Source organism: Amborella trichopoda, chromosome 8 (assembly GCF_054954075.1).
Source record: "Amborella trichopoda isolate Santa Cruz 75 chromosome 8, AtrichopodaSantaCruz75HAP2 v2.0, whole genome shotgun sequence".
Classification (NCBI taxonomy): domain Eukaryota; kingdom Viridiplantae; phylum Streptophyta; class Magnoliopsida; order Amborellales; family Amborellaceae; genus Amborella; species Amborella trichopoda.
The window spans coordinates 2,995,068-3,017,870 of record NC_142343.1 but is presented as its reverse complement, the minus strand read 5'-3'; the positions used below and the strand labels follow the sequence as shown (position 1 = coordinate 3,017,870).

Here is a 22,803-nt window from a genome sequence, read left to right as displayed (position 1 = left end):
GAACCATTATATATATAGAGAGAGAGAGAGAGAGAGAGAGAGAGAGAGAGAGAGAGCTGGTTTGAGAACTCTTTTATATGAAAAACTCAAATGTAAATGATAAGAACTCAACATATTCAATGTTTTAGAAGTCCAATGTTTCTTCTTACAATAGAAGAAAAAGAAAAAACACCATATTCAGTGACATAGGTCATTAGAGAGATTTCTATTGCTCTCTCCTCAAACAATGTAATTTCAACTCCAATTGAAGACAAGGAACTACAAATTTTTTCCTTGTTCTCTCCCCAATAACGAACAATTCAGTTAGAGCTCAAAAAGAAGAATAAGACATTATCTTATAAATCAGGTTAGGACCAAACAACTAAGAGCCCAAAGTTATAGGATTGGCATGAATCAGGTTAGGACCCAACAACAAAGAGCCCGAAGTTATAGGATTGGCATGTTCTCCAATCCTGCAGAATGCCTCTTATCCTTTCTACCTGTTCCATTTTGTAAACAAAAATTCAGGCTGAATTCAAATAATCAAATCCAAATATCTAGAATTTTACGAAATATGCACCCCACACTACAGAGAAAAACGAAGAGAGAGTGGTGTGGCTTAAGTACCTCTAGTTGCAATTTTGGTGCCAGTTCCCATTGAATTTGATGATTTCAAAGCTCCCTGACCTGTTTATGGAACACCCCATCATAAGACAATCTAAGTATGAGGAGTTCCTGGTATGAAATTTAACTAAAAAATGAAGTATGAAATTTTGAAAATACAGTGGGCAATTGTTTTTAGCGTTGTGGGGGAAGTGATAGAAGACCTACCTTGCCTATTCATGTTGATCTCTGAAAGAACTCCACATTCATTTGTCGAAGGAAAGCCAGATGAGACCAGATTTGCTTCTAAAGGGTCACTTTTGGAGGTAGAAAGTGAACTGTGCAGAATTTAGATAGACAAACAATTTGAAGAAATCAAGATCTCTCTCAATTTTGAAACAGAACAACTTGTGAAATTTCCCTCAATTTTGAAACAGAGCAATACCTTGTCATAAAATGAGTTGCTTGATGAGAAGGACGGCCAAGGAAATCCAACTCATGGAGCTCAACATCTTGTAAAAGTTCTGACAAAGAGAAATCGTTCTCAAATAGAACAGCATCAAAGTCCAGAATATCACTCATGTCTAAATCTTCTCCCGATTTTGTATCATCGTCAGAAGGCCCATTAACCGCATTCTTTGCTGAGTTTTCTCTCTCCACCAAACCATCAAAATCCAGCCTGCTTTTAATGTTCTCTCTCTTGCCTGTACTCTTGCGGTATAATTTCCCAGGTGATTGCGCAACATTATGAATTCCTTCCACCTTATGGTTCAAGCTTTGGCCATGGTTTCCATCAGGTTCGACACCAACTGGGGTGTTGTAAATTGGTGTGGTTGATGGTGGATTAGTGGAATTTACAGTTGAAGAGGTCTCTAATGGTGGGTTAGTGGAATTTATAGTGGAAGGGGTCTCCAGTGGTGAATTAGCAATATCAACATGGTTTGGAAATGGCTGTGGTGGTGTTGGAGGACAAGCTGACTCATTTTGTGGTAGAGGGGATTGACTGAACAAATTCCTAGAAACAGATGTTTCTCTCTCTAAAACGCCATCTCTAAGGGGACAATTGTAAGGGGGTGTTTGAAACTTAGACTGACCATTAACCTCCTGATTAGAGAGAGAAGATGGGTTTTCTGATCTGTTAGAAGGGGATTTGGTGCAAGCTTTTTTGGTTGTCGATGGACCTGAGAGAGATTTTGAAGCCTTCCTCTTGTTGGCATCTGAGGCTTTAATTGCAGGCTTTGGAATATTTGATGGAACGGAAGGGGTTAGCATTGTTGTAAGGACACCTTCAAAAGAAAAAAGCACAACCATCTTCAGTTCAACTTCTAAGAGACAACACAACGCACAACCCACAACACAACGCACACACACACACATCCCATATATAAGAACAGCTAAACAATACTTGTCTGAGAGTAATAATCAAGATTAACTGTCATGTTCAAAGATCTTTCTGATATAGCAAGTATTTAAGTGAAATTTAAGAGAGACAAAGAAAGATCAATACATAAGATCTTTCTGATATAGCCAGAGAGACAAAGAAAGGGAGAAATATCAGTACATAGGGTGGAGAAAGATTAATAGTTTATAGGCAGTTCTGCTCAATTTCATCTAAAGGATCACAATAGCAATGTAAAAGTTGATTTCAGATTCAGGGCAGAAGAATGAAAAATAAATGAAACTGAAAATGTACCTACACTAACCCTATTAGAGAGAAAAAATAGCTCTGGAGAGGGAGAGCAAACAGAGGGAGAACAAGGGTTTTAGAGGGAGAAGTTTGACAAAAAACAGGGCTTGGAGTGCAACTAGATTAGTAATATACCTGAAGCAACCAGATTACAGAGAGAACATAGAAAGAGAGAGAGAGAGAGAGAGAGAGAGAGAGGGAATTCTAGAAAGAAGTTCTGAAAAAAATGAAAAGAAGATCATGAGCAGCAATTAGAAAATTAATGTACCTGAAGCAACCCCAACTTGAGATTCCACAGTAGAATGAAAGGAATGAGGCATCTGTGAAGCTTGAGATGGAACAGCACCAATGAACTGGTAAGCACTAATTACATCTTGCATACCATGCAAAAGTTTCTCAACCCTGCATTTCTCCTGCTCTACAGCAATCTTCTGCTCTTTCATCTCTATGTACTCATTCAATATATCCGCCAAACCTAACAAACTCTTTGGAACCTGAAAAGCCCACATCATATTCATGAGGAGAGAGAAAGCTCATAAATATTTAGATAGAGAAACCACCCAAGAGGGAAAGTAAGAGTTAGGAAACTCTTTGTTTCTTGAAAAACCCACATCACACCCACCTTAGAGGAGAGCTAAAAACCCATAAAAACTTAAGAGACAGAGACTAAACAATACAGAAAAATTAGAAGATACGAAACTCATTGGCACCTGAAAATGGCACATCATATTCATCATCTCAGATGAGAGAGAGAGAGAGAGAGAACTCGTAAATTTTAAGAGAGAAACTACCCAAGAAAGAAAAAGGGAAGAAGGAGAAAAGAAACTGATTGACACCTGAAAATTCAATACCACATTCATCTATGGGGGAGAGAAGGCCTATAAAAAATCAGAGAGAGAAACACCCAATAGAAAAAGGGACAGAGTGGAAAATCCTTGACACCTGAAAATCCATAATGTTCATCGTAGATGACAGAGAAAAACCCTTAAAATCCAGAGAGAGAAACCAGCCAAAAAAGAAAAGGAAGAGTAAGAGAGATAATGTGAGTGAGGAACTACCTCTCTGCTCTGTGTTGTGGGCATTAGAGCTGCAGCTTCAGATCTGAAAGCTAATTGAGTTTGAGTGTAGCGGTTATCGGTTAGGTACTTGTCCACTATGAAGGCCACCTGCACTGGAGTCACCTTTCCCGTCCCAAATTTCGCAGCTTTCCTCCTACTTTCCTTACCCATTTAGAGAGAGAAACACAGTCGGGTAAGAGAGAGAAGCTCAGAGAACCAGATCTGAGGAGGAACAGAGAAGAAGAGCAAAGTAGAGAGAGAGGGGGTTTCACAATAACAAACAGTTGGAAGGGTATAAAAGATGGTGTGGGGGTTTATGTGAAGAGAGACAGAGAGAGAGAGAGAGAGAGAGAGGAAGGCGGGAGCGTTCAAAATTTGGTGGAAACGGGGAAACAGGTTTTTGGATGAGGCGGGTGTGGGTTATTTTTTAGAGAGAGAAAAGTTTTTGAGGCGGGGGATGACACTCTTCTCCCTCCAATTCTTTGAATTTTGGAGAGAGAGGGTATGGCCGATTAAGTTAAGAGAGAGAGAGAGAGAGAGAGTGGTCGTTTGGCTTGGCGGTTTTTAGAGATCGGAGTGAATCGAGGCTGCAACCTTAAAATATAGAATTCCAAAAATTTTCTAATTTATCATCATCACATCGGGATATATATGAACATGAAAAAAAATATTTTGAGTTTTAAAAATAGTGTATATTGTAACACGTTATCTAGACTGTCTCTTTTTAAGATTTTTATATATTTATAGATCTACTTGATTTTAACCATTTTTAAAATTAAACATTTTATAATTAGATATGAAAATTGAATTTTAAATAATCTTAAAAAAATTTAACACCAAAATTATATGTTATTATAAAATTTAGAGGTGTACCTTAATTAGATTGTTTAAAGTTGCAACCTTATAGAAACCACACCCATTAAAAAAACAATTGAATGGTTAGTTTCAATTGTTTTTAGAATGATCACATATTTGCATCCATCTTTAAAATTTATGGTTTAGATTTCTAAACCACGTTTGTAGAAATATTATTCAGCCTACATGAAAAAAAATTTCTAACATAAAAGTCAAAGATTGGATGCTCCCTAGGTCAAATATGTGCCTTTTAGTATTTTCAAAAGTAACCCTATTAAAACAAAGTGAAGCCTCATTACATAATTCATCCAAAATTACAATTCAAGCTCTTGAAAAAGTTTATGTTGATTATCTCGGCTTGAATATTATAGTTACATAAAGAAAATCATGATTTTAAATTCTAAAAATAGTATATATTGTAACAAATTGTCTAGACCGTTTATTTCACCTTAAAAATAAGAATTGTAAGATCTGTACTATTTTTGTAGTTTCAAATTTTATTTTCAGTGTTGGAAATTGATTTTAAAGCCACCATGAATATTTATGTTGCCGAAAGTACTTTCCAAACAAAGATTTTAGATGAAGTTTCATTTTTGTTTTCACAAATCTTAGGCCTCATAATTAATTTCCCAAATTTTGATATTTTGAAAATGATGAAGTATTTATGGAAAATTATGGATACCCCCACCAATTTCAACTTTTCATACATCATACCCCTATTATTTTTTGTATTATACCCTAAACCACAACATTATTTTTTTTCTTATATCTACCCCCAGTCAAATAGTCAATGAGTTTTAGAACAAAAATGCCCTTTATTCTCTCCCTTCCCCTTTTGAAAAGATTGGTCACGTGTTATCAATTTGTCTCAAAGTGTACTTTTCCTCTATCTCTCTATCTACTACCTCTTCCATCCTCTCTCTTTACTCACCGACTCTCTCTCTTTCTCTCTCTATCCATTATCTCTTTCTCTCTCTACCCATTGTCACTCCCATTATCTCTCTACACCAAATGATACAAGGCTTGAAAATATGGTTTGGCATAATTAGTGTCGGACCAAAAATTTTTATCCATAAAACTTATGGAAAGTTACCCGTCTAACATATTTTGTACCGGATCGAATTTAATTTTTGCGGTCTAGCACATTTGTGGTCCAGCACAAAATGTGTTAAACCGCCAAAAAAAATTTCGGTTCGGCACAAAATGTGCTAGATCAGTAACTTTCCAAAAGTTTTATGGCTAAAAAATGCAGTACGACACAAAATGTGCTAGATCGTAAAAAAAAAATTCGGTTCGGCACAATGTGTGCTGACCGGTAACTTTCCAGAAGTATTATGGCTAAAAAATACGGTTCGACACAAAATGTCCTAGACCGTAAAATAAAATTGGAGAGAGAGGGAAATAGAGAGATCAGATGAGAGAGAGGTTTTTTGGCTAGGTAAGTAGAGAGAGAGAATACCGATGAGAGAGAGTTTGTTTTGGCTTTTGGATAATATGGAGAGAGTTTTTTTTTTATAAATGTTATAAACTTTTATTAAAGTAATGCTTCAAGAGCATGAGATTACAAAGATTTGGTCAAATCGTTAGAAACTTGTAAAAAGGGAAGAGAAACATCATGTTCAGCTAACCCACCAGCAACATTATTGGCTTCGCACATGGTGTGGCCGAAGCTTATCATCAAATTAGGCCAAGCACATAGGTCTTGAATTTTTAACAAAATAGTAAATAAGGACCAGGGAATCTTTTACTCTTTTTTACACCACTTGATAATATTCATGGAATCCTCTTCAATTATAATATCACCAATAAAACCCCTGTCGATAATGATATGAAGGCCTTGAAAGAGAGCAGTCACTTCAACATGATTGGCTATTGTAGACCCACAAAGATCCGAATAAGAAAAAAATAATTGATCCAAAATTGTTGCAAAGAAGCCCACCAACACCTGCAGGCCCTGGATTTCTAAATGAGTTGCCTTCAAAAATGAGTTTGAGGCAAGCTTCTAGAGGTGCAATCTAAGTTCTAAAGAGACGGCTAGAGTGAGAAGAGGAATGAGCCAAAAAATTCAAATTGATATAAATATCAGTCTGAAGAGCACCCCGTCCTTCAGGCGTGGAGGAAAACCAATTCCAAATAGATTATAAAATGAGATCTTTTACCCTTTTAATACTCTGAGACACACATCAAAGGTTCTTCTGTTATGTTCTAACCAAATTTGCCTTGAGATTGAACTTCTGAAAATTTTCTAAATCTCAACTCTTTTTTGGTAATCCAATGGCAGAAAGATGATCAATAATATTGATGAGATTCAAATATATCGTGAGGAAAAAATCCAATAAAGAGAAGGCCGAGAGCCATAAGCTAGAGGCAAAAGGGCAATGAAGGAAAAGATGAAAGCAAAAATATTCATTATTTTTTCACATCAAGCAAATGTTTGGAAGAAGTTTACCCATCTTTTACAGATTATCTACTGTTAAACATTTCATTTGACATGCGACTCATAGGAAGGCTTGAATTTTAACTAGAACTAGTCATTTCCAAAGAGAACACAAAGATGTATCAACAAAATGGACCCGATCCATAAAAAGGAGCCTATACACTGATTTGACATAAAAAGGTCCATTAGTTTCTAATTCCCATATGACCAAGTATTTAGAATTATAAGAGATGTAAACTTGTTCAAGTTGTTGGAGGATATTTCGAAGCTGCGAAATAACCATGTCTGGTAGCCTATTGTAGCGGCATCCGATGTTCCAAATCATAAAATTAAAAGGGAAAAGGGAAATCAACTCTGAAAGTTTTGCATCAGGTTGAGCAACTCTCGCAAAGAGGTCAGGATAGGTAGAAGAGAGAAGTGTATTACCAAGCCATTTGTTGAACCAAAAGATAATGGTATCTCTATTGCCAATAAGTCATCTGATGTTGTTGAAAACAATATTTCTGCAGCTATAAATATCTTTCCAAATCTGTGAGGTGAATTTGACTCCTCTACCTTTTTTAATCGAGTGGGTGAGATGATTGGAACCATATTTAGCAATTAGCACATCCTTCCAGAGATGAGAAAAGTCTTGAAAGATTCTCCACCACCATTTTGATAGAAGCGTCCAACTTACAAGTTTAAGCTTTCTGATATTCAAACCCCCTAGCTTCGACAGCATACAAACCTGATCCTAGTTCACTAAATGAATCTTTCTGTGGTTATCCTCCATATTACCCCAAATGAAGTTTCGCATATATTTTTCAATAAGCTTGATTAGTTCACAGGTATTTGTAGGACTGACATCAAATAAATAAGAAAATGTGCATAAGTGGATTTAACCAAAGTGATATGCCTACCAAAAGATAAAGTTTTGATCATTTATAAATATAATATAACTTGATACCTGTGAATAAGAGGGTCCTAGGCTTCACGAGTAAGCTTACAATCAGAGATAGAAATGCCCTAAATATTTAAGGGGAAACTTCTCAACTCTGCAACCCAAAATTGAAGCAAGAAAATCCAAAAGACTATTAGAGCAAGAGATGCCCACAATTGAAATCTTATAGAAATTTACTTTAGAGTCCAAAGCGAGCTGGAAACATAGAAGGAACGTGCTCAGATTCTGCATTTACTCTTCACTGGCATCGTCGAAAATCAAGGTGTCATCTGCATATTGCAAATGTGAAATAGTAGGTCCAGATGAGGAAACTTGGAAACCTGTAAGAAGATCTGCATTTACATCATTTCTAAACATCAGGCTAAAACCTTCTGCTACTAAGGTAAAAAGAAAATGATATAGAAGGTCTCCTTGTTTAATGCCCCTAGAAGCATAGAAGAACCCCTTAGGAGATCCGTTAATAAGAACTGAGAAATGGGTTGAAGAAATGCATTCCATAATCTAAGAAATCCATCGGACACCGAAACCCATTATTCTCATAATCTCACTGAGCATTTGTTGTTTAACTCTGTCAAAGGCCCTCTTCATATCCAATTTAATAGCCACTCTCAGCTGCTCATAAAGATTTCTAGAGTAAATGCATTATTGGGCAATAAGAATGCTATCTGTGATCGTGCGGTCTCTAATGAAGGTTGATTGTTTATCAGATATCACAAAAGGGATAACCAACTTAAGTCTCTCTGCTAAAACGTTTGTAATAATTTATAAAGACTAGACAAGAGACAAATCGGCTAATATCTCCAATATAAGCAATGATATCTTCTTTGAGAATTAAAGAAATATAAGTAAAATTAATGCCCTTGAGAACACTCACAGGGGACATAAATTCCTTAACCATTAAATAAACATTATCGTGTAGCAGATCTCAAGAACGGTGAAAGAATATAAGAAGGAAACCATCAGGGACAGGGGCTTTATCCCCAGGAATAGCAAAAACTGTCAGTCAACTTCTTCCAAAGAAGCATCCCTTTCCAGATAAAAAACAAAGAAAGGTGGCCGAGATTTAAAAAGAATACCATCTAAGATAACCCTAAGGTTAAAATCACTAAAAAAAATAAACTCAAAATGTTGAACAATAGCTTCATCATGAGCTGAAACGTCACCTTCTGATACACCGGGTAGATAAATAGTAAAAATATCATTTTCCCTTCTACGAGTATTCACGATAGCATGAAAAAAATTGGTTTTTCTGTCACTCTCCTTAAGCCATTTAACTCTTGATCTCTGCTGCCAATAAATCTCCTTCATCCTAAAGAGATCATGTAGCTTATTGAGTAGAGAATTTTTATTAATAGTCATCTCATCAGATAAAACTTGGTTTTTCAGAATAAAATTTTCAATCATCACTAAATCCATCAAAGTAGTATGAATCTTTCATTTAAATTGATACTGGTTTACTTTTTTTCCAAGAGATGCGTTTATGCTTTAGGCAGATTAGCTTCTTATGAAGACATAAGCTAAAACTTCCCAAAATATAACACCTACCCCAAGTATGATTTGATGATATCTATAACTTCAGGCTCATCCAGCTAATAAATATCAAAACAAAAAGGTTTAGGCCTAGATAAGACCTCCTCAGTATAAAGACAAATAGGGATATGATCAGAGGAATGTTTAGTAGGAGCATTAATGTTGACGAAAGGAAATACTATTTCCCAAGCCTCTAAGACAAGAAAGCGATCAATCATGGACACAATCAGATTGGAGAAACAGTTATTGGACCAAGTAAAGTGAGTTCCTGCGGTAGGAAGATCTAATAAATCATTCTCATATGGGGTAGTGAACAGGGTTAAAATCCCCTCTGATGCAAACTGGAAGTCCCGAAGATGAAATAAAAGATATCAAATCATCCAAACAAACACATTTAAAGGTAGCCATATTAGGCCCATATACATTAATAAGCACCAAACGGAAACCCCTGATAGGACCTTCAAAAATAATTTTCAAGAACCTATCAGATTTAAAAACATCAAATAAAAGCAAAGCTGTTGGGTCCCACATACCCCTAGAAAATCCAATGGCATCCACACCCTCAAATCACACTGAACCATTACCTCACAGAGTATTGGCATCCAAAAGAGATGGCGAAGCACACTTAGTTTCTTGCATAATTAAAGCAACTAAATTTAGAAATTAAGAAATTGACCTCCTTTTTGTGTCGATTAGCACAGAGACCACGCATGTTCCAACTAATAATCTTCATGGGCGAGATGAAGATTCACCGGGTCCTTCGAAGCCACCATCTTCATAGGGACGAAAAGAGCTAGACGAGCAAGTATTGTCGGTACAACTAGAAGAGGACTGGTTCTTCGAAGTCGCACGACCTATCCTGAAAACCACTCCACCTAAAGGAGGAGTTGAAAAGCCCCGAGAGCCATGAGCAGCTTGCCTAGCTGATGAGCGCATAGCTTTATAGCCCGCCTTTAAATTGGGTTTCAGTATCACCTTAAAGACATATGAGGAGACCTCAAGGTCATTCGTTGAATCAAGATAATGGCACACAGGGAGCTTGGCTAGGTCTGTCTGAGTCTCATCCTTCATTTTTTTGGACATTTCTTGGACCACCTTAACCGCTTGACATTTCACTGCCAACGTCAACAAAAACCCCCACCAAATTGGCTAGACATTGAAAGACTCTAAGATTCCAAGCATGGAGAATGATACCTCCAAAGCGAACCCAACAAGGGGAGCATGAAATGAGATTAGCGTGATCCCACGGTTTCCAAGAATCCACCGATAAGAGTTTGTTCCGGATACACCATGTGTTACAAATAAGAAGGACTTTACAAACGTCATCAGCAGAGGAAAGAGAGAAAACGATCATGTTACTCTTAAAGGAACGGGCCATAGGGGAGTAAGGTAGATTCCAGGCTCTCTTAGCCCAATCGCTAATACTCCATATATCAGTAGAGAGGGGAAAATGAACCAATAACAAGAAAAGTAGTCGCTTTAAGAGATTCAGAAAGAAATGATGGAGCAATAGAAAGGCTTGGGGGATGAAGATCCATCTAGAGTCAGAGAGCTTCACGGATCATCCATGGATAACCATCTTCCTCATCCACCCATCCTCTCAGTCTATTGGTTATCTCTCCACACATGAAGCATTGCATGCCCCTTGAACCTCTCTTTACAAAATCTAATATGGGTGATAACCTATTGAAAAACCAATGTGGGTGATAACCTCTCTCTAAAAACAGAACTTGGGTCTTTGTTGTAAATCCTTCTTAGCCATAAACTCTAGAATTACCTGATGAGAGAGAAAGAAGAGAGAGGTAGAGAACAAGTTATCAGAATGAGAGAGAACATGCTTCAAAGCCTCATATCTAATAGTTCAATCTCAAATCTCTAATATCTCAATCTATATGAGCTTCTTGAATCTTAGGATGGTGCTTGCAATCTGATGAGGAAGCCTAAAAAGAAGCATAATTTGCAGGGGCCTTACCCTTCAATCTGTTACACAAGAGGATGCTTCTTCTTTTGCAGCATTTGAATCAATGGGTATTGTCCCTTTAGAGAGTTTCCTCTGCTGTTCTTCGAGGAGAAGCTGGTACGAACGAAACCCTAATTTTGGCAATCATTGGATTGGGAGCAAGAGGGAATATGGGCTTGACGGCATTAAGGAGAGGGAGAGAGGCTTCAAATAGGTTTTAGAGAGAGAGATAATTGCAGAGGGGTAGAGAGAGAAGATTTAGTGAGAGAGAGTTTGTTTTAGCTTGTGGGTAAGTATAGAGAGAGACAGTTTGAGAGAGAATATAAAATAATAAGTTGAAAAGGGAAGAGGGAGAAAAAAAAGGGGGTATTTTGGTTAAAACATGATTTGACTATTTGATTGGGGGATGTATACAAAAACAATTAGTGTTGAGGTTTAGGGTACAATACAATAAGTATTGGAGCAGGATATATAGAAAGTTGAAATTTGGGGGGTATCTATAATTTTTTCAAGTTTCTATAGGGCTTAGGCTTTATGAAATCAAAATAGTCACCAATTAGATCATTGAATACCAATTAGATCATCCCATTAATAAAGTAGAAGTAAACTATGAATTAATTGAAAACAAAATACTTACCAATTATAGGTATTCATACTTAATTCATTGTGCTTGCACAATATGAAAATAAATAAAATATTTTATGAGAATAGATAAATAAACAAAGAAAGTTCTAAAGACTTCTAAAGCAGAATTAAAAACTAAATAACAAAATAAATGAAGAAACAATAATAAATAATAAAACACTGGTGATGGGAAGGGGAAGAGGGAGAAAGGACAATGAGATGGGGAAGAGGAAAAAGTACAGGGATATGTGAAGCAATCACTCTCTGCATCTCTCTTAAGCCATTCTATCTTTTTGTCTTTGTTTATGTCTATCTAAAATCTCGTATTGATCTATAGGAGGTCTCTTATTGATCTATAGAAAGATGTGGGTGGAAAAAATAATATTAGGAAGAAAAACAAAACCTAATAAATAACAATATAATTATATTAAAAAGTAGAGAAAATCACAAAAACATCCCAAGATTATATTTTCTATGTAATTTACCCCCAATACTTTCTATATAAATAACACCCAACCAAAAAATAAATAAATAATACCTAAACTATATTCCCTTATTTTTACCTTACCCACACCTCTCTCTCCTCTATCCCACCAGAATAGGGGTTCCGGTATGTGTAAGTACGGACCAGCAATAGGGCTCTGGCACTGTCTAAAGTGAAGTCTGGCAGTAGGGTTCTGGCACTGTATAAAGTATGATCCGGCAGTAAGGCTCCGACACTGTATAAAGTGCGGTCTGGCGGTTCGACAATTGCAGATGGCGGTCCGACGGTTATAAAGGGGGGTCCGACAATAGAAGTTACTGGATTCCAGGGCTCCGACACTATGTAAAGAGCGGTTTGGCAGTACTCATTGTTGGTCTGGTAGTTGTCTTAGGGCGGTCCGACACTTCGGTGCTCTGGTAATGTGATGGTGCGCTCCAGCAAGTACTACTCGGGTCCAAAAGTCAATATCAAATCTGGCCAAAATGATTTTGATGTACAAGAAGGGCAATTCCATCTTAAAAAAATGAAAATTTTCCATTGGGGGTATTTGCATAGAAAGTTTTTTTGGGAAAAAAAGTGAAAGAAAAGGTAGGTTGGAGGTAAATTGTATAGAAAGTGTAGTCTAGAGTTTTTTTTTTTTTTTTGAACTTTCCCTAAAAAAGATTTGCTTAGGTTTAGTCAATTGGATTTCCTAAAACCATCGGAACTCGATGCTTGAGTATATATGTTAGGTATCATTCCATCTCTCTGAGCTCTTTATCCTATAATTACCCCAAAAAAAAGTCTCTATCCGATAATATTTTGTAACTAATCAAATCATACATTTAAAAAGATAAACCGCATCTCTTTCTTTCCTAAGAAAATAAAATTTTATTTGTTTATGAAATACAAATATGCCATAAATTGTTCGCGCATGTGCCCTACATTTTCTCTAAGGGTGGGATCCCTGTTTATTCGCGCATCATGTGTCCGCGACTTAATAATATAGTGTAGATATGAATGTATATATAAAGTTTTGCTTTGTCAGTTTAGAAGACTTTTAGCGGGGGGAAAAAAAGGCACTGTACAACCTAATTTCTATCTTTGTTTAAATAATAGATTTATAATAAAAAAAAATTCCTATCTATATAGAAATTTAATGTATAGATATGTTACCATAGTCATTATATGCTAATATAGCGCCTAAATATGTTTTTCAGTTAATTGATAGTGTTATAACATGTTATAAATTAGATTATAGAGTCTATTTTCCAATTTGTGTATCTGAACTAAGTACCTCTGTAACACCTAATAGTTTTTTTTTATAAAATCCAAAAATAAATAGAAATAAAAATAAATTTTAAACTATTTTCAAGAAAACCTTACAAACCAAATGTTAGTTTTCCTACAATTTTTCTACTCCCACCAAAATATATTCATTGTAAAAATATTCATTATACTGAGTTTTCTTCTCCTCTCCCTCTCATATTACCTATTGCACAATTAGATTATCTCACCAAAAAGAGTTTATTTTCATATGTAAATATTGGTAGTTTTCTATTAATAGAATAAAAAAAACTCAAAAAGAAAATTAGATTTTAAATTTTTCTCAAAAGTTCTTAATAAATCTGATATTAGGTTCTCTACGATTTCTTTAGTTCCTTCGAAACCCTTTTATTACTCATTGTTCAACTAAATCTTATAGAATATTCAGAATCTTCTTTATCACTCTCTCTCTCTCTCTCTCTCTCTCTCTCTCTCTCTCTCTCTCTCTCTCTCTCTCGCCCCATTTTATAGCTTAATGTTCAGTTAAGTCCTCTTAAATTATTTTTTGCAATATCTTTAGTTCCTCCAAATCTCCTTCACTATACATAAACTTTTTCATCTCATCTCTTTTTAATGAACGATCAATTACTGGTTCTCCAAATAAAATGAATGATCAATTACAAGGATGTTCAGAGCTGTAAAGGTTAAAATTGGTATTGAAGACAACTTGATAGGAGATGGAGAATAGTCACCAAAGGTGTTCTATTTGACAACTAATCCCAATCAGCTTGATTTGGAATCCCTAAATTTAAAAGTTGATTTTCAGAAAGCTCAAAGAAATAAAGTCCAGCAGTTAAATCATTTAATTTATGGGACTTCTTTATATTGTTTGCATGGCATATCTTAAAGTGTGATAAATGAGAAAAATATAGAGGATTAAAATATCTTAAAATATTTTAGTTTTTTACTATTCATTAGCTTTTTTGAGGAGAAGTAAAAGTGTTTCTATTCATACTTTTTTTTTATTGGGATGTAAAGTAAGATCTGATGTGTATATTTTTTATTTGATTTACTGTAAAGGAGGAAGAAAATTCCCTCCTGAAACCTATAAATTTTACCCGTTGCATTCTAATAAAACAAACGAGTTGTAAAATTAAAATTGTCTAATGAGTGAGATCGTTTTCTTGGTACGTTAATCCAAAATCCCCTGCAATCTTTAGTCTTGCACCTAAAGGGAGTGAATCCACTATGCGAGGTATTGCTCAGAGTGACTATTAGGGTATATTATATCACACCTAACAGCCAGTAAGTCTAAGTCTCTTAAGCATCTTAAAAGGATTCTTTCTCATCTTTTCTTCATAGGAGTAACCTATATAAGAGGGGTCCCATAAGGTGGTTCTGTCTTCTCACCTCTTTCATGTCTTTCTCACTCTATAAAAGAAAAAAAAGTTTTATCTCCCTACCTGTCTCTCTAATATTTCATGATGTTCAAAAACAACTTTGCCTCTCTCATCCATATCTATTTGTATCTCCCCCTAGACAAAAAAAAAATAAATCAACCAAGTGTGCTTGTGCCACTCACTCTTAATTGCTCTCAGCGTCAACTTGAGAGTTTATTTTTTTAGTTTTTATCTTTATTATCCACAAATACCAAAAACAAATTCAATTGGTTGTGTTTTTGTTTGAAAGTCCAAAAAAGGGTCGGTCGTCGGTGTGTTCATCTTTGTTTTCCTTCATCAAGGCAAAAAAAAAAAAAAAAGGGAAAAAAAAGTGGGTGTCAAGCAAGTGCTTCTACGTACTTGTGAGGCTAACCCGGGCTGAAAGTTGACATCAAGGTTTCATTGTAAAAAAAAAGAAAAAGAAATAAAAAAGGTTCACAGGTTTAGTGATTAACTTAAAAGACTTGTATAATTCAACACTATATAACCATAGTATCAAAGGTTACTCAAATATAAACACGAGAGACGGGACATATATGTAGATTTAACAATGAGGAATCAAAAGAAATTCCAGCAGATTATTGACTCCTCAACTAGATGCCTAAGAGTCTCCAAGTTACTAAGCACTATGGAAGGGGATAGCTTTTATGAGACAAACAAGCTTTAAGGTTTTCAATTCTCACACAGTAACTCAAAGGGAAGAGAAGGCTCCATGAGAGCTTCCAAAGGTGAGGCCCTTGGGCTGGTGAGACCCATGCCCTCGGTCATGTCAAGTGAAGAGCAGCCAAGAGGGAGGTGCCAATCAAAGCTATGGAGGAGGCGGGCCAGTGCCAAATGCAAGATTGAGAGCGCGAGGGACGTGCCGGGACATGCTCGCCGGCCTGCCCCGAATGGTAAGAACTGAAAATGTTGCCCTTTCATGTCCACCTTGCTCCCTATGAACCTCTCCGGCTCAAACTCGAGGGGCCGCTCCCACCACCTTGGGTCCCTTTGTATCTTCCATGCATTTATGATCAGTTGGGTGCCGGCAGGCATGTGGAACCCGGCCACCATGCAGTCTTCCATGGATTCATGTGGGATGAGGATTGGGGCTGGTGGGTACAGCCTCAGTGTCTCCTTGATAACGGCCTGTAGGTAAGGGAGGTTGGCTATGTCAACCTCCTCCACCCTTCTTTCCTTTCCGATCTTTGTGTTGAGCTCCTCTTTCACTTTCCTCATGGCCTCTGGATTGCTCAATAGAGCAGCCACAGCCCATTCCAGAGTCACCGAAGAAGTGTCCGTTGCACCGAATACGATCACCTTACAACCAGCCAAACATGTAGTGAGCTCAATCAAACTCCAACAATGAACCATTGAATTCAACTCATCGACTAGGGCTCGTACCCTTGTCATTTGGAAAATCAGTGTCACGATTGAACCCCCATGATTCGAATTTTACAAGGACATGCATTATATCATAAATTCATAGTATACACTCATTATATCAGTCTTCTACCACGACCCCACTAACACCTTATAAAAAAAGCTAACTCCTATTCTACTCAAAAAAAGGTTAGGGGCTCGTCTCCCTCGCTCAATTCCAAAAAAAAAAAAAAAAAAAAAGAAGAAATGTTGAAAGGAGAGGACTAACCAGAAGTGTAGCCTTGATTATCATATCCCTCCTTTGGGGAGTCGATTCAGATAGCGAAACGATCTTCGGGTCATCCGACAGGGATAACATCACATCCAAGAAATCTGTAACCTTCTCGCCATCTACAGCCACCGCTTGCCTCGCCTGTCGCCGCTCGTCCAACCACAATTGAGAAATGGCACTTATCTTCTTTGCCACTTTCTTCATGGTCCGTTGGGAGCCCTGTAGATCGATCCAGCCCAATAGAGGCAGAACGTCCCCCAAGTTCGGCAAGCCACTCACATAGAACACCTCCTCCACCAATTCCTTGAACTTCACCACCTCCTCTTTAGAACCCAGCCTCAAACTGCCCCTTCCCCCAACCATCCTTCTGATAACATTTATCACCATATCCACCATGTGCGCCCTCATGCCCACTTGCACCTTATCGCCCTCCTCCTTCCTTCCTGCTTCCCACACCCCATATAATCTCTTTATGCAATTTGCAGTCTCTTCATCTCGGACATGGCTGAGCGTTTCAAGCCGACTAGTTGATAGCAGCTCCACTTTACACACCTTGCGGAGGTCCTGCCACAAGGGGCCGTAGGAGGCCCAAACAAATGCGGTATAGTCGAAACCGAGGAACCTACCCACGGCCAACTTGGGGCGACCGGCGAAGGCACGGTCATGTGTGGTGAGGCACTCCTTTGCGATATCTGCATCACTCACCACCACGGTTGGCTTCTGGCCCATTCGCAATTTCATGATCAGGCCATGGTGATCGGCGAGCGATGCTAGCACGCGGTGGAGGGGCTTGTTGCCCATGAGCAGGTGGAGGTGGCCGATAAGCGGCCATCCCGGTGGTTCGGGCAGTGTTTTCCTTTTGGTGGAGGTGCCATGGAGGCGAATTCCTATAATGAGCCACGCCACCAGTAGCGAAGCTGCTAGTGCTTGGGCTGTGCCTCCTAGAAAACAACTTGTATCCATTTACTGGAAATGAAGAGATAGGTGTTGAACAACCTCATGTGTACTCCTGTATATAAAGTGCATATGAAGAGACGAGGACTGTAAAAAAAATTCCCCTCGGCGTCTTTCAAAATAATGGACAGGTAAATAAAGTAACCCCCAAATGATTTTATGCTCCTTGGGGAGCATACAGTCCATTTGCTCCATGGGAAAAACTTATGCAAGAGGTGTTTTTTTAAGACCGAAAAATTTTAGAATGTAATGTGTTTAAAAAAAGTTGATATAGAGCAGAGGCTTTAAATGATCAAGTTAGAGCTCACTTCAAAAATTTCATTAGAAGAGATTGTTTTGATGCTCAAATATCTTTAAATTGATCATCTCAACATCAAGATGCATAGACATGAGAAAAATATTCATTTGTATTTAAAGTTTTGAAAATGATGTATCTTATAATGCATTTTTAAACTATCAATTTTCAAAATTTTAAAATTTTTAATTTTCAAGATTTTCAAATTTTTAATTTTCAAGATTTTCAAATTTTTAATTTTCAAGATTTTCAAATTTTTAATTTTCAAGATTTTCAAATTTTTTTAAATCTACTCGATATATACTATTTTTTAAGTTTTAAATTTTATAATTAAAAAAACATATGTTAAAGCTATTATAAAGATTTCCATAATTGAAACTACATTTCTCTTCCTTATTTGACGGTGAGGTTTAGAGTCTGGACTCTATACAAACCACACCTATCTTGCAATGACAAGCACGTGTTTCACCAACCTTGAAATCACAAGCACGTGTTTTATGTACGGAGAACGTTTTAGTGTACAGACACGTTTTATTATCATTTAATGTTTTTCTTATTTTATTTACAAGGAGTATTTAATGTTTTTCTTATTTTATTTACAACCAGTATCCCTCCCGCTCCCATTACGGCTTCGTTTTGCACCAACATCCGACACGCAACAAAGCCTACACACTTCTTAAATACACTAAGGAAAGGGGATGTACTCCGGCAAGAGTATAATATAAGTTTACACCTTCGGTAATTGGGAGGATTTTTCAATTTAAAAGTTTTGGAACCACCTAATTATATTATTTTTAAATGTTAAAATTTGAAATTTGAGTTTTTTTTAGGAATATGTAGTATCCTGGGTAAAAAAAAATGCGGTTTTAAATAACCATGTTACCCCTAAAAAAATAACATGTTCGATATTTTTGTAGTTGGGTAACTATTTTGTGTACTAACAAATAACAAAGATCACCGATATTTTTTTAGTCCATGATAGATTCCATGATCGAATTTTATTTTTTTTTGTAACCCATGATAGAATTTTTTGTAATCCATGATCGAATTTTTTGTAATCCATGATCGAAATGTTTTTTTTTTTTTCTTGTAATCCATGATCGAATTTTTTGTTTTTTTTTGTAACCCATGATAGAATTTTTTGTAATCCATGATCGAATTTTTTGTTTTTTTTTGTAACCCATGATAGAATTTTTTGTAATCCATGATCGAATTTTTTGTTTTTTTTTGTAACCCATGATAGAATTTTTTGTAATCCATGATCGAATGTTTTGTAATTCATGATCGAAATGTTTGTTTTTTTTTTGTAATCCATGATCGAAATGTTTGTTTTTTTTTTGTAATCCATGATCGAATTTTTTGTTTTTTGTTTTTTTTGTAACCCATGATAGAGTTTTTTGTAATCCATGATTGAATTTTTTGTAATCCATGATCTAATTGTTTTTTTCTTTTTTTGTAATCCACGATCAAATTTTTTGTTTTTTGTTTGTTTGTTTTTTTTTTGTAATCCATGATCGAATTTTATGTAATCCATGATCGAATTTTATGTAATCCATAATCGAATTTTTTGTAATCCATGATAGAATTTTTTGTAATCCATGATCGAATTTTTTGTAATCCATGATCGAAATGTTTGTTTTTTTTTCTTGTAATCCATGATCGAATTTTTTATTTTTTTTTATTTTTTGGTAACCCATGATAGAATTTTTTGTAATCCATGATTGAATTTTTTGTAATCCATGATCGAATTGTTTTTTTCTTTTTTTGTAATCCACGATGGAATTTTTTGTTTTTTTATGTTTTTTTTTTTTTTTGTAATCCATGATTGAATGTTATGTAATCCATGATCGAATTTTATGTAATCTATGATCGAATTTTTTGTAATCCATGATCGAATTTTTTGTAATCCATGATCGAATTTTTTGTAATCCATGATTGAATTTTTTGAAAATTTGTGATTTTATTTTTTTAATCCATGATCGAATTTTTTTTTGTAATCCATGATAGAATTTTTTGAAAATTTGTTTTTTTTTTTTTTTAATCCATGATCGAATTTTTTTTTGTAATCCATGATAAAATTTTTTGAAAATTTGTGATTTTTTTTTTTAATTCATGATCGATTTTTTTGAAAATTTGTTAATTTTTTTTTTAATCCATATTATTCAAAGAGAAATTGAGAGAGATGATGATTCTGAGGCCACCCTATCTCAGCCATACTATTCACATATCGAGTCCCAACAGCAACAGTGTAGGGATGAGCACGACAGTGCAGGTGAGCATGAAGAATGGACAAGCTTCGGGGATTTTAGATTGGGAACACAACAAAACACTAACACTCAGGGATTTGAGAATAGTCAGACGCCTGCTAATATCGATGATTCGTTTTTAGATCGAATCAATGAATTGTTAAACGAATTCAATCAATGGCACCGGCGTGATCAAGAAGAACAATAACGTCGTCTATCATTTTATTTTTAGATCATATATTACTAATTTTATGCTTTATTGTAGTCCATGTATGTTGATATACTTATTCTATGATAATTCTATATTTATCCTTTTGTGTGATGTAAATTAAATGCTGAATGGCGGTTCATGCAGGGAAAGAACATATCAATATTTGCATATTTATTCAAAAACATGAAAATTCTTAATAGAGTACCCTCATTTCTTATTGAATTCCTAAAAAACAATATTTATAATGAATTTTAATAATTTTTTCGGATTTTTTTTAAGCTTTATTCTGACCGATTCACCCGATTCTCGATCTGAATCGCCGATCCAGATCGGTTGTTTGGGTGCCCGATCCGGGTCACCGATCCTTTTTTAAACCATTGATCAAAACATATCATTTTCTATTGGGAAAAAATTGTGTACATATCCGTTATAGTTTCCGTTATTACTAAAATACCTAATAGTTTCTGTTATTACTGGAATGTCCGTTTTTTTCACTTCATAATGAAAATTTTAAAAAATGATTTTTTTTACCCTTTTTTGGTTTTTTAACAACCGAAAATAGGTAGAAGCTTGGAATTAACATTCTTATTTTCGGTTGTTGAACAATCGAAAATGTCTTGTTTTCGATTGTTGAACAACCGAAACTAGGACTGCGTTGGAATTTGCATTCTTATTTTCGGTTGTTGGAATATGCAGTCGTATTTTCGGTTGTTTGAATATCCAGAAGCTTAAACGAGCCCTGCTAAATCAGCTTATTTTTGGTTTTTGAACAACCAAAAATCTAGCCATTTCGATTGTTCAAAAACTAAAAAAGGGTCAAAAATTCTTTTTTAAAAAATTTCGTTATGAAGTAAAATAAACAGACATTCCAATAATAATATAAACTATTTTGTATTTTGGTAATAACGTAAACTATAACGGATATATACATAATTTTCCCTTTTCTATATTCTAATTAGAGAGTGATAGATAGGTGCATGCTTTGATTTTTTTTATTTTTTTTTATTTCCTAAAATGGGTATCTATTCCCAAATCAAATTCAAAAGAGAGAGATATGCATACATATCTAAGTTTGTTTCCATATCAAAACATACCACATTCTATATTCTAATTAGAGCGAGACAGATAGGTGCATGCTCCTAATTAGAGAGAGAGATAAGAGCATGCTAAGAGAGATAGATAGGTACGAGAGAGAAAGGGAGATACTTACCATATTCTATTAGGGCAATGATTCCATGCAACCGTTGTATAGTAGTATGATGCAATAACCTTAAAAAACCATCTTATGGCCATTTATTTGATCCAAATTTTGAAATATACATTATTTTCATTCTAATGAACAATCACAAAAAAAAGAAAAAATTGAAAACACAACTTAAAAAGTATTTTTTTAGCCCAACTAACATAAGCCGTTCATTTTGGTGCGATGCTTAAATCTAGGTCTTAGAAATATTTTTTCATTTTCAATTTTTTTGGATGGCTTTATTATCATTAGATGAACAATGTTATAAAAGAAAAAAATGATTTTGAGTTTATAAAGGCTAAGATCTTGGAATTCACCAAATGAATTATCTAGATTCGTTTTTGGAGCGGACTCATTTTGACCATATCTAGGGTTCAAATTGAACTTTTTTTTTTTTTTAGGGGAATTGATTATTGAGATGAAGAGAGTGTGTGTGCAAACTTTGGAGTCATACAAATATCACAAACATGGTTTTCTAGAAGTGTTGTTGCATTTTACTATAATACAACTGTTGCATTGGATCATTGCTCATTCTATTATTATCTAAACATACCATATTTTATATTTTAATTAGATAGAGAGATAGATAGATAGATAGGTGCGTGTTGTGTTTTTCTGTCTTACTCACGTCTTTCCTTAAATGTCTCTAAGAATTTTTATTCTCTCTTTCTCCCCCCTCCTCTCCACGATTCTCTCTCAACCGTTTTTAAATATAATTTGATTCTAAGTTTTAAAGAATATATAATCTTTAACATGGAGATCATGAATATGAAAAAAAAAATTGAAAACTAAAAATAACAATTATATTGAGAAAACATTTGGACAGTTAATTACACTTATTTTTAAATGGACCACCTATTTGCTTCCCATCTTTAAGATTGATACTTTATACTTTTGGACCGTATAATGTAGAAAGGCGGTCCAGCCAGCATGAAACAATTTTCCTTAATATATATCTACTCAATTGAATATATGTCTATGTGCTTTCTACGAAAAGGGCCGTCGTTGGCTCCATCAATGCATTATTGGTTTTTTATTTGATAGTCTACAGTTTGCACTCTCCAATGTATACATTTAGGGACATAGAAATAGTGATGAATGCTTAAAGTTCACCAAATATGTGGATTTCAAAATGCATTTTTTTATTTTATTTTTTTTGAACAATGCATTATTAATTTGTTTCTATTTGATTATTTAATATTATTCTATTTATTCTATTTCTATGTGCAACGCAGATAAATCTACTAGTGGAGGTTAATGTATGGGTTGAAGATCTTATATCCCAAAAATTTGGGTTCTTTAAATTAATCCTAAATACAATTACTTAAGGGAATAAATGAACAGTATACTCTTGAAGGAGTGTAATATCTTTTGATAAAG

General features: G+C 35.3%; 2 protein-coding genes across 2 annotated transcripts; both read right to left on the bottom strand.

Moving 5' to 3' along the window:
- Positions 1-71: 71 nt before the first annotated feature.
- Positions 72-4,889, bottom strand: LOC18437776 (uncharacterized). The gene is made up of 6 exons (XM_006847975.3): positions 3,328-4,889; positions 2,538-2,763; positions 1,028-1,868; positions 811-920; positions 607-666; positions 72-479 (listed from the first exon to the last, which is right to left on the bottom strand). The coding sequence occupies exons 1-6, from the start codon at positions 3,496-3,498 to the stop codon at positions 427-429; spliced, it is 1,461 nt and encodes a 486-aa protein (XP_006848038.2). The 5' UTR covers positions 3,499-4,889; the 3' UTR covers positions 72-426.
- Positions 4,890-15,305: 10,416 nt separating this feature from the next.
- Positions 15,306-17,456, bottom strand: LOC18425513 (xanthotoxin 5-hydroxylase CYP82C4). Its single transcript, XM_006830054.3, has 2 exons — positions 16,472-17,456; positions 15,306-16,140 (listed from the first exon to the last, which is right to left on the bottom strand). Exons 1-2 carry the CDS (start codon positions 17,435-17,437, stop codon positions 15,514-15,516), a joined length of 1,593 nt encoding a protein of 530 aa, XP_006830117.2. The 5' UTR covers positions 17,438-17,456; the 3' UTR covers positions 15,306-15,513.
- Positions 17,457-22,803: the final 5,347 nt, after the last annotated feature.

Bases quoted from the DNA above. Each gene is read 5' to 3' on its own strand.
- LOC18437776 (XM_006847975.3), bottom strand. From the start codon at position 3,498: ATGGGTAAGGAAAGTAGGAGGAAAGCTGCGAAATTTGGGACGGGAAAG. The intron at 667-810 runs GTAGGTCTTCTA...TTCCATAAACAG, and splicing joins GATCAACATGAATAGGCAAG to GTCAGGGAGCTTTGAAATCA. The intron at 480-606 runs GTACTTAAGCCA...AAAATGGAACAG, and splicing joins CACCAAAATTGCAACTAGAG to GTAGAAAGGATAAGAGGCAT.
- LOC18425513 (XM_006830054.3), bottom strand. From the start codon at position 17,437: ATGGATACAAGTTGTTTTCTAGGAGGCACAGCCCAAGCACTAGCAGCT. The intron at 16,141-16,471 runs GTTAGTCCTCTC...GCTGGTTGTAAG, and splicing joins TAATCAAGGCTACACTTCTG to GTGATCGTATTCGGTGCAAC.